Below are 12,348 nucleotides of genomic sequence, written 5' to 3'. Positions count from 1 at the left end.
ACTCAAGCTCTTTGTATATTCAATTGAATTTAATTTAATATGTACCAATTTGTCCAAACGAATTCGCATTCGAAAGAAATGGCCAAGGAATGCATTGAATTCGTGCTAACGAATTGAAAAAAATTAAAGGCTCAAAACTTGTCCAGTGAATTGGTACGGATAGAAGGTTCGGAAGTTCAATACAGTTTCACGAATTCAGGAAAATTGCATCATGGCTCCAATTCGTATTTGTCACAAAGCGGGATTCACGAAAGCTCTTTGTGAATTCTTTTTAATTCATTTCAATTAGTTTTCGTTTACTGGGTTCTGTGATGTACAATTCATTTTGAACTTCACTATTTTCTGATTCTATATTAGAAAAGTTTCTTTAATTTCTAGACCTTTCTTACTAATATAAATTTTGCAGGTGTCGCAAACATATTGTCCAATCAAGGAACTAAACACAGTCTTCCAATCCTTTGTAACACATTTTACATTTTTTTGAATTGATTTGTGCTTCACTTTTAAGAGAAGATTACAGCACCGTGGCACGGGTGACATTTTAATTAAAAAACAAATATTTCGTAAATAAACAAGATCAAAAAAATTAACTTACTTATAAAGCACTTTTAAATTATATCTATAACACTGTTTTTTAATTTTAAACGAACAGAAGCCGTTAAGTGACGTAACACGTTTTATAAAAAACAATTTTAAAGTTTTCAGATATTTGTAAATATTTTTTAAAAATTTATTTCTAGAATTCAAGTTTGTTTTTTTTCTAAAATTATTAGTAATGTGCTGGAAAAATATTTGGTAATTTCGCAGAAGAAGGACTTTTCCTAATTTTAGAGATAAATGGTTAATTCTTTTTGGAAAAGCTTTCACTTAGCTAAAAAATGTGAATGTGAAGGACATTTTTTTAGGAATACGAAATTTTTATTAGATTTTTACATCGTTTATTGATAATTATAAGTGTTGTTAGAGATATTATAAAACTTTTAAAACAGTTTATAACATTTATGATAAACAAACATTTTTTATTACTGTTTCATGTTTTATTTGTAACAAATAATTAAAAATTTACTGATCAACATCTTCCCAGAAGTCACATTTATTAACTGGATTCATGAACTGCCCTTCTTCGCATTGAAATGTTTCCGCAAATTCCCTCATATTCTGTAGGGTACCAATGACTCTTTTATCAGATGGTGAATGTTCCGCATCTACATTTAAGGTGTTACGCACTTCGCAGTATCGCTACAAAAATATTTTAAATCATTTTCGTAAGTAAATTTATATTTTAAATTAATTTTACATTTAAAAAAAATTATTCACATTTGCGAAAGATATAAAAAACAATTTGTTTGCATCGAAATCATAGATATTTCCTAATCTTTCATCTGCTAGAATTGGATAAAGATCTATGTATCGTCTCATTGCTTTAAATGCTAATTTTAATCCTTGTGTATCAGCAACATTTTCCTTTAAGGTACCTCGTCCATCAACCTATGTAGAAATATATTATATTATATAAAACTTTTTTGACACAAATAAATAAAATTTAAAATATTGAAAATATAAATATAACTGTGGGTATAATACATCAAGATCGTTGAACTGATTAGCCACGCAATCCATTTTTCTATTAAATATTTCTGACAAGTCTTCTTGATTAAAAATTTCATCTGTAACAATTAAAAATTAATCTGTTACGTATAATTAAAATAAATAATAAAGAAAGAAAAATTATTTATGTACTCACATCCGTGTCTTGCTTGAAAGTTTGGATAATCAAATGCATGAGAAATTTCATGACCTATTATAAATCCTAATCTCCCAAAGTTATATGCTCTATTGAAATTGTACATTAGATATAAATCATATAATACCTTTATAATATATTTAAAATTATTATTTTGTTTATCTTTTTGGACATATCAACTTACATTGGTGCGTCCATATAGAACGCTGGTGGAAACAGGAAAGCTGTCGTTAGCGCTAACATAACAAAAGAATTTAAGAAATAATACTTTTTGTTGTCGATAAATTTTTCTAGGCAAGTTTAACAAATGTATAACTTACTAATAATGTTTCTAGAGGACGTATAAAATGCATTCAAATCAATTTCCCTCTTTTTCCTTTCATTAAGGCTAAAAATATATTTGTTGGTTATCATTTAAAAATCGGACTCTTTAATTATTGTCATATTGTAATTTTTCGAAATTCATCATTAGATTTATAATAATAAGTACAAATATATAATAATAATACAGCTCAAAATAAAATTAGTATTTGTAGATTAGTAAATCTGTCAGGATTTTTTAGTAAATGTAAAAATTTAAAGAAATCGTTTGCTGCTGAAAATACCTTTGCTGCTGCATATGAATTAAAGACAATTCAAATTTATATGCCGTTTGTGCCTTTCTATAATTGATCCAATTTAACAAACCAACAGGAGTAACATTAAACTGTAAAATTAATGGATGTTTGAATTAAATTTCAGTGATTATGTGTTACTATTATTATTATTACTACACATGTGAAAGTTATTACATCGTAAGAAGTTGAATCCATTTCTTTTCGAGTATAGGGAAAATTCATTTTGCTAATCCTAAGTTTAATTGCTTTTGTCACATTAATCGCTCTCGCTTTCGAAACATCATCCAGCCAACTGTTTTGAATTTCGTTTACTAATTCATGTTTTGACATATCAATCATTGTATTCAACTAAAGCAGAAATATGAAAACAAATATTTTTTTAAAAACTATTAAATCTGATTTTAAGGCGCATAAACCTGCCATAGGTTATATCTCCCCTTGAGTTAGTCCCTTCGATTTAATTTTTAGAGATTCTCATTTTGTATTGAGTAATTTATAAAGTAGAAAAATTTTGAGACCCTTTTTTACTTATATATCGCAAACTATATTGTTTTACATACAAAATTACAATTGTAAGAGATAAAACTTTTTCGTAACTTACGAACTCTTCTCTACGGTAAAAATCATCACTATCTGCTAAAAGTTCATAAAATCCATCTGTTATAGGAATAGTGCTGATACAACGATGAGATCTATTATTAAAAGCATTTTCCTTTGAATATCATATTAGTAAAATGTGTGATTAAAAAGCGAAGAAAATTTTTTAGCAAAAATTAATATTTATTTAAAGAGAATCAAAACAAAATTTTTAATAAAAACTTATTTAATCACATACCTTTCAAGTAATGCTGCGTCGTTCAATGAAGGTGTAACGTAAAATAACGTTTCGAAAGATGTTTCAAAATTAAACTGCAAATATCGCACTGTAAAGTAAATTATCAGTTCTAAATAAATCCATCCAACATTTATTAATTTAAAAGTAAATTAAACGTTAGTTCTTTTTATAATTTATAATTACCGATTACGTTGTTTGGAGTGACACTTAAAATTTGACACAAATTACTTAAATATATCCAATCAATTTTTATCTCGTAGAAATCTGTGAAAGGTATTTTGCCACCCTCAGAAAGTTTTAAAAAAAAATGAAGCCAATTAATCTGAAAAATTTTAATAAATTCTCATGATATTCTCAATACTATTCTCAGGCATGTTTTTGCGTCATTCATAATTTTCGAAAAATAGAATTACAAATAATTTATATAAGATTAAACAAAAATTTAATTAAATTAAGCAAAAAGTACCTCTGATACAGAATTTAATAAAGGGCAATCGGTGATATAAATTTCTCGTAATTCTCGAATAGTAACTGGTAGAAATGAAGCTACTCGACCATAAACCAACTAGAAAGTTAAATTTGCAAATTATTTTGTCCACTACAAAGTATAATTTAGTAGTTTTTTACATTTTTTTTTTACATTCTTTAGTAGTTTTTGAATAAAATTAACCATAATATTACCTTGTTTATAGACCTTAGAAATTGGATAAATTGACTTTGAAAATTGGCATCTGATTCACGATACTGATTATACCACATTCTATCAGGAGGGTTGCTTAAATAAATATTTATTGCATTTAAATTTAATTTTTCGAATGGTAATAAGTTTGCTTTTGTGTATCCTGGTCTCATAATCTAGATAAAATTGTAATAATTAAATTAACAATATTTTACTAGAGACAAATACAAAACACTGGTATAGAATCATGTTTGCGAATATTAATTGTATAATTTGCATTGAAATTTTCTTTAAATCATGGAAGTAAACATAAAAATGTTGCTATGTAATAGAATTCGCAACTTAACTATTATTACTATTTAAATCTTACTTCTAGTTCGTTGTTGTGGTTTAGTGACACATGAAAAAGTGAAATTTCACCAATTTTAGTAGCATAATATGCAGCCACATTTTGCCACAATGGCCCTGCAAGCATGCTTTCAATTACTATAATTTTGTATAAGCTCCTTCCTTCTTCAATTGAATGGTCTGTGAATATTTTTAAAATACGGGATAAATAAAAATAATAATGTATTTAGGCATATAAGTTTTAATAAAATATCCGTTTCACTGAATGGGCGATTCTCCAAAAAACCGCATTTTGCATGTAGTCAAGATTTTCTAAATAATTATAATCATTTGGAAAAATGCCAAGTCATATTTCACTATTTTATGACTTTTTCTAAATGTTCTGCAAGAAAAAGTTGTAAAATTTTATTGTTTAATGCATTTTTAAAATATTTTACCACCTTAAAATCGATTTTCTAACCTGTCATCTAAGTGCTTTTCATTCTTTCAATACGTAACACAATTATTTAAAACATGAAAATTGGTACTTTATCAATTCTTTCTAAAAGTTATGATATTTAAGAACAATTTTCTAAAATATGAATAAAATATGTCGTGTAGTTTTTTTAAATATAGAAAATGAAATTTGTCATGTAGTACCGCGTCATTTCTCTCACTCGTTGAATATTATCCAATATTTTTGCTGTGCGTAGAGATATTGATTAATTATTCTATTGTGATTAATATATTTAAATTAACATTTCTAAAATTAATTTCTTAAGTTACTTTTTATAAAAAATGTTATTATTTTGCGTTAAAAAAAATTAAAATTGAGACATAAGCAGAGATTCACAACATAAAGCGTCATTTCTCTCACCCCTATAATAAAAACAATATTAATATATATAAATTGATCGCAATTTTTTTTCACATAAAGTTATCATTTATGAACAAGATAGGGCATATATTATAAGCTGAAGGAAAATTATTTGTCAATTAAATAAAATTAAAAAATGTTTAAATCGTCATTCCTCTCACCCGTCATTCCTCTCACTTTTTTAAATAAAAATTAAAAATTGATATGATTGATATCATATTGATATGATTGTCGGTTGTTTACAAACTGTCAGTGAAAAGTGAACCTAAAATGTATGAAAAATAATTTTTGACAATTGTTAAAAGAGATTTTTGACAACGATAAGTATTTCAAAATCTATAAAATTTATAGATAATATTGATAAATTATAATTATTACATAATTTTTTGTAAATAGAAAAATATTGTGCTATATATAATAAAATACGCCGGCGCCAAATTTTAACCTCTTAATTTTTTTATAAATTTTAATTTAAAATATATATACTTTAAAAGCTAAAAGTTAGCATGATCATGCTATATAAAGGTGGTAAATATTTGAAAGCTCAATATAATTAACTGCATTAATCCATAAATAATAATTTTTTTTCTTGTTTGTTTGTGACTCACAAAAAGGAGTATTTCGGGAGAATCACCCGAATATTTCATAATTACCCGGATCCATGCAAGCATTGTAGAATCGCTGTTCATCGAGTAAATGTGAGTGACTTGCGGCATTTGAACTTTCCAATATATCTGTAAATAAAAACATTAAACATTTCATAAAAAATAAATTAAAATATTTAGAAAAACATGATTATGCATTGAAAAATTTAATATATCAGAAACTTTATACAATTTATTTCTCGATAAGAAGAAAATTTTTATACTTTTATAACGTGATTACGTTATATATATTTACGATACGGTATTTAAATGATACTTTTAATTTTCCTAATTATGACATCTTTGGTTATTTGATCAGCATTCCAGAAGTAATAATAATCAGGTTTTCGATACACTTGTGTCCAATTGCCACAAACATAGTTATAAAAATTTTCACAAGGATTTTGACTATAGTCCATTCCGGCAACTAACATTCCGGCTATAAATAAATTATTTATTAGTAAAGGGAAAAGATATTTTTCGATATAGACTTACATATATCGTCTATGCTAACGTCGAAACTGTAAACGTCTGCTAAAGCAGATCTAGAAATAAATAAATTTAAGATAATTATTATTTAACGTAAAATTAAATTTATATACATTTCATTTAGCATAAATGCCATTTAACATAATTCTCATTTGACATAAAATTTACTTGACATAAATTTCATTTGGTATAAATCCCATTTAACATAATTTTCATTTGATATAAAGTTTATTTGACATAAAAGACATTTACACAATTCTCATTTGTCATAAAAGTCATTCAACAAAATTCTCATTTGACATAAAAATCATTTTACACAAATTACATTTTACATGAAAATATCGGCGCCAATTTTAAAAGTAACCAATTAGATATTATCAACAACATTGTGATTCGCCAATTTTGAAATTCGCGCCTATATTTCTATGTCAAATGATTATGATTATGATGATTATGATTATGATGATTATGATTATGTAAAATGAAATCTATGACATCTGAATTTTATGTCAAATGAGAATTATGTGTAATGACTTATCCGTCAAATGAAATTGATATCAAGTGAACTTTATGTCAAATGAAAATTATGTTAAATGGGATTTATACCAAATGAAATTTATTGTCAAGTATATTTTATGTCAAATGAGAATTATGTTAAATGGCATTTATGCTAAATGAAATTTATATAAATTTATTTTTACGTTAAATAATAATTATGTTAAATGATATTCACGTCAAATGAAATTTATGTCAAGCTAATTTTATGTCTAATGATATTTATGTCAAATGAGAATTACGTTAAATGACATTTATGTCAAATGAAATTGATGTCAAATGAATTTTAAAACAAATAAAATTTACGTTAAATGAGTTTTATGTCAAAAGAAATTTATGTTAAATGATTTTTATGTCAATAGAAATTTATGTTACGTAATTTTTATGTCAAATGGGAATTAAGTTATCTGAGTTTTATGTAACATAATATTTCTGTTTAATGAATTCTATGACAAATGATATTTATGTCAAATGGTTTTTGTGTGCAATTAAATTTATGTCAAATAATGTGCTTGTGCATATTATGTGAATTTTAAGTTAATTAGTTTTATATCAAATAACTATTTGGTTAAAAAAGATTTCGGGAATAAGCATGCGTCTCCTGAACACGATCCCGACTTCCAAAATTTTATTGAATATCACGTCAGGATTTTGAGAAAAGTGTGGGGGTAAAGACCCCAAAAACGCTTTTTTGAGGGTTTTCAACACTTTTTTCTCTTTAACCTGACGTGTTGATTTTCACAAGGTCTTAAATTAAACCCATATTCAAAAAATAATCATCTTTTAAATGGAGTTGAAGACATTAAAAATGTGTGTTTTTGGATTGCTTTAATAGAATTCTTGCAATTGCTTGGATTCCCTTGAAAATGGTTACTCGGGGTTATTGGGGTTGCTGATTATGTATCCGATATTAGTTTTCAAAAATTTAAAATGGCGGAATCATGATGGCAGATGTAAAAATTAAGAATTGATTGGATTCGCTTGAAAATTGTTACTCCAGGGTTTTTGGGGTCGCTGATTATGAATCTGCAATTTTGAATTTTTGAAAACTAATATCGGATTCGTAATCAGCAACCCCAAACACCCCGAGTAACCATTTTCAATTGAATCCAAGCAATTGCAAAAAGTCTATTAAAGCAATCCAAAAACACAAATTTTTGGTGTCTTCAACCCCACTTTTTGAAAAAAAAGTTTTAATTTTATTTTATTTTATGGATATGGGTCTTGTAGTGGACATTGCAGGCTTTAATTTAAGAGCTTATTGTTGATTTTTCTAAAGGCCTAAGCACAATAGGTTCGCGAACGCAAAGCATGAGTTAGAAAAGGACAGAGATATATTTGTGTCCTTGTCTATCTCATGTGTCTCGTTCGCGAACGACTTTCGCGAACCTATTGTGCGTTGGACTTAACACGTCAAGTTAAACAGAAAGAAAATGTTGAAAACCCTCAAAAAAGCGTTTTTTGGGGGTCATTACCCCCACTTTTCTCAAAATCCTGACGTGATGGGCAATCTTGGAAGTCGGGATCCCCAATCAGCACATAAGCTTGCCACAAACTTGCATTAAGCTTGCTGTGCAAGGTGTGCAAGCTTACAAAGCAAGCTCGTGACAAGTTTGTGGCAAGTAACAAAATGTCCTATTGATGCAAGCTTGCACTGCAATCTTGCTACAAGATTATGATATAAGCTTGCTGCAAGCTTGTGAGGCAAGTTTTCGACAAGCTAATTTGGCAAACTTGCTACAAGTTTGCCGGATAAACTTGCTACAAAGTTGCTGCAAGCTGCCGGATAAATTAAAAAACTTGACAAGATGCGCAGTTGAATTCTATGGCATTTACGTCTGCGCAGTAAATTTCTTTGCCACCTGGATATGTTGCTGAGTGTATATTTTGAAATTTATACGAAAATATTCAGAAAAAATTAAAATTAATTCAATTACATTGTATATACTTGTGCAGCAAGCTTGCAATAAGCTTACTGCAAACTTACACTACAAACTTGTGGCAAGTTTGTCAAATAAGCTTGTCGAAAACTTGCCTCACAAGCTTGCAGCAAGCTTATATCGTAATCTTCTAGCAAGATTGCAGTGCAAGCTTGTAGCAATAGGACATTTTGTTACTTGCCACAAACTTGTCACGAGCTTGCTCTGTAAGCTTGCACACCTTACACAGCAAGCTTAATGCAAGTTTGTGGCAAGCTTTTGTGCTGATTGGGGATCGTGTTGAGCGTCAAAAAATACATTGGAAACCATTCGGATAACTCATAAAAAAAGTAAGTCTTTTTTTGTAGACCTGTGTTTTCTGTAAAGGATTTTTTCTCCTTCTTTATTTTCTTTAAGAGGTTAAGAACACCCTGACCGCATGAAAATAAGGCATTCTGGAGGAAATATTTTTGGAAAAAACTATTAGGCTTGTAACTTTTAAGTTTTTATTGAATTGAATTACATATCTTCAGCTTTAAAAATATATATATTATATTTAAAAAAAATTAAAAGTAGTAGAGATAGTGCGTCTCCTGTGAGGCACCTGTTGAGACTATAAAATAAGTATGTATGAGGTCGCGAAGTTAGAGCAAGCGCTACGTGTAAAATTCGCACCACTAACAAGAAGATGACGTCGATGGAGTTTCTCATTTAATAAAACAGAGGCTTTTCTATTTAGAAACAAGATTCTATGCCTTATCTAGAGAACTACTATAAATTGCAGTAACGCGCATGCTTTTCTGACACTATTTTTATATTTATATAATGATAAAATTTTTAGAAATAAGATCTACAAAATCTAGTATATTTCAAGATATTGGGATCTGAAATACGCCACCTGGTGTTAGCCTTGTTGTGGTAGCCATTTTTTTAGTCGTATTTCGTTTTTAACATATGCTATGGGAAAGAGATGAATCAAGATGGCTGATACAGCAAGGTTATTTCCACGCGATTTCTGATCGCAAGACAAGTAATTTATACATTTTTCTTATTGCAAGAGAATTGCCAGAATTTAATGATAATCTAAAGATGAATATTTCATCTTAAGATGTATTAAAAATATGTATAAAAGTTTGTTTTTTTTTTTTTTTTTTTTTTTGCTTAGGGACTTTTGAGAAATCTGCCTACAGATACCTTGGATTCCGCACTCCAAGGTTATGTGGGGTTGGTATGATAAAACAAAAGGAAATATAAAAAAAGAAAAATAAATATATATATTATAGTAAATTTAATAAACTGGCGACCTACTACCAGCCCGACCCACTAAAACCCGTAACCCTTCTTCTGGAGCCCTTTACCCTCCCTCGGAACTGTCGTATGACTTTAGCCATCGAGGGTGGCGCTCCAACTCTGTCGCTAATCCCTATTGAAAATCCCCATATGGGAAACCACATGGGAAACCACATGGGATCCTATGTCAAAAACCATGTAAAACCCTACTTCCATGAAGGAAACCACGTGGTTTACCATGTCAAACCATATGGGAAATTGAGACAGGATTTTAGTTAGGAATAGACATGGGGAATTTGAACAGTTCATCTATGCATAAAACCATATCAAATCCCACATGTTTTTCCCAGTCAAATCCTAAACCGAATCCCATGTGAAAAACAGTATCATTCATTTATAATTATTTTCCCAAGTCAATCCCCAAGTGAAAAACAGTATCATTTATTTATAATGATTTTCCCATGTCAAATCCTAAACCAAATCCCATGTGAAAAACATTATCCGCCTTATTGAATATCCCTGCATGGGAATCCACTTGGAATTTTACAGGGGATTTCACATAGGATTTTATATGGGAATTGACATAGGATTTCATGCAAGATTTCACCTAGGATTTAATATGAGATATCACATAGTATTTTATTAAAGATCCAATGAAGAAATTTTCAAAGGATTAAAAATTATTTAATAAAAAATTAAATAATAAATAGTATTAGTGTTACAAGTCATCAAAAAAGTAAAAAAACGATCATTTGAAACACGTCCTCTCTGCTACAGGTTCTCAGCTTTTATATACTTCCAGAGTCGTCTCAACAGCGAGAGAAGTCACTTTCGCCACCTAGCGGTGAAAGTATAGGAGCGACAGTAATCTTTAACATTACTAAGGAAACCATGTGGAATACCACATAGGATTTCATGTGGTTTCCTACGTGGGAATTAACATGGGATTATTTTACTTAGGAATTCATTTGGGAATTTATTTCTACTTAAATTCCTAAGTAAAATCCCATGTAAATCCCCACGTAGGAAACCACATGGAATCCTACGTGGTATTCCACATGGTTTCCTTAGTAATGTTAAAGATTACTGTCGCTCCTATACTTTCACCGCTAGGTGGCGAAAGTGATTTCTCTCGCTGTTGAGACGATTCTGGAAGTATATAAAAGCTGAGAACCTGTAGCAGAGAGGACGTGTTTCAAATGATCGTTTTTTTACTTTTTTGATGACTTGTAACACTAATACTATTTATTATTTAATTTTTTATTAAATAATTTTTAATCCTTTGAAAATTTCTTCATTGGATCTTTAATAAAATACTATGTGATATCTCATATTAAATCCTAGGTGAAATCTTGCATGAAATCCTATGTCAATTCCCATATAAAATCCTATGTGAAATCCCTTGTAAAATTCCAAGTGGATTCCCATGTAGGGATATTCAATAAGGCGGATAATGTTTTTCACATGGGATTTGGTTTAGGATTTGACATGGGAAAATAATAATAAATAAATGATACTGTTTTTCACTTGGGGATTGACTTGGGAAAATAATTATAAATGAATGATACTGTTTTTCACATGGGATTCGGTTTAGGATTTGACTGGGAAAAACATGTGGGATTTGATATGGTTTTATGCATAGATGAACTGTTCAAATTCCCCATGTCTATTCCTAACTAAAATCCTGTCTCAATTTCCCATATGGTTTGACATGGGAAACCACATGGTAAACCACGTGGTTTCCTTCATGGAAGTAGGGTTTTACATGGTTTTTGACATAGGATCCCATGTGGTTTCCCATATGGGGATTTTCAATAGGGATGCGACCTTCTTCTTCTCTCTTGCGGTTTTCCTGCGTCCATAGTTAAAAATTTAAAACTTTTTCAATATAAAATGTATAAAAGTTTACTTACAGCATAAACAATAAGAAGAACATGTCGCTTCTGCGCATTTTCGAAACAAAATTAATTTTTCAAAAACAAAATTATTGTTTTTAATTCTTCAGGTAGAAAATGTACTACTGAATACACTTTTAAGCGAAAGAAAGAGATATGATGCTTTGTTTTAAAACACGAAATATTTTTTTAGATTTTACTTTTAAGATATTTTTGTCATGAAATATAGACATTGAAAGAGGCACTATTAAAATTGACATTAAATTTTACTATTATATTATCATTCTATTGTTATAAACGAATCAGTTAAAAAATATGTTTTTACGATTTTAAAAGTATCTGTTTGCTTTATGATTTTGTTTTAAATTTACTTTTTTAGAATAATTATATATAAATTTACGGACTTTAAAACTATGTTAAAAATTTCAATGATTTTTTTCAAATATTTTTTATTTCTTAATTATTTTTTTTATTTCT

At 28.6% G+C, this 12,348-nt stretch overlaps 1 protein-coding gene across 2 annotated transcripts; it reads right to left on the bottom strand.

Moving 5' to 3' along the window:
- Positions 1-946: 946 nt before the first annotated feature.
- Positions 947-12,045, bottom strand: LOC122498414 (endothelin-converting enzyme 1-like). Of its 2 annotated transcripts, XM_043606129.1 has the most exons (18): positions 11,890-12,045; positions 6,219-6,268; positions 6,001-6,162; positions 5,733-5,813; positions 4,246-4,403; positions 3,878-4,051; positions 3,663-3,761; positions 3,380-3,518; positions 3,197-3,284; positions 2,963-3,053; positions 2,536-2,709; positions 2,350-2,450; positions 2,065-2,132; positions 1,929-1,980; positions 1,745-1,833; positions 1,585-1,667; positions 1,318-1,488; positions 947-1,239 (listed from the first exon to the last, which is right to left on the bottom strand). In XM_043606129.1, the coding sequence occupies exons 1-18, from the start codon at positions 11,925-11,927 to the stop codon at positions 1,063-1,065; spliced, it is 1,995 nt and encodes a 664-aa protein (XP_043462064.1). In that variant the 5' UTR covers positions 11,928-12,045; the 3' UTR covers positions 947-1,062. The 2 variants fall into 2 exon arrangements, with proteins under 2 accessions (XP_043462064.1, XP_043462065.1); XM_043606130.1 differs by lacking the exon at positions 6,001-6,162.
- Positions 12,046-12,348: the final 303 nt, after the last annotated feature.

The sequence above is a fragment of the Leptopilina heterotoma genome, unplaced genomic scaffold, assembly GCF_015476425.1.
Source record: "Leptopilina heterotoma isolate Lh14 unplaced genomic scaffold, ASM1547642v1 Lhet_15, whole genome shotgun sequence".
Lineage (NCBI taxonomy): Eukaryota > Metazoa > Arthropoda > Insecta > Hymenoptera > Figitidae > Leptopilina > Leptopilina heterotoma.
Note: the sequence above shows the minus strand (reverse complement) of the source record. Positions and strands in the feature narration are given on the sequence as shown.

What these genes read in the sequence shown, in the direction of transcription:
- LOC122498414 (XM_043606129.1), bottom strand. Translation starts at nt 11,927, where the DNA reads ATGCGCAGAAGCGACATGTTCTTCTTATTGTTTATGCT. An exon ending in CTTTCAAGCAAGACACGGAT is followed by an intron (nt 1,668 to 1,744) that starts GTGAGTACATAA and finishes TAATTGTTACAG; the next exon opens with ATGAAATTTTTAATCAAGAA. An exon ending in TTTTTATATCTTTCGCAAAT is followed by an intron (nt 1,240 to 1,317) that starts GTGAATAATTTT and finishes ATATTTTTGTAG; the next exon opens with CGATACTGCGAAGTGCGTAA.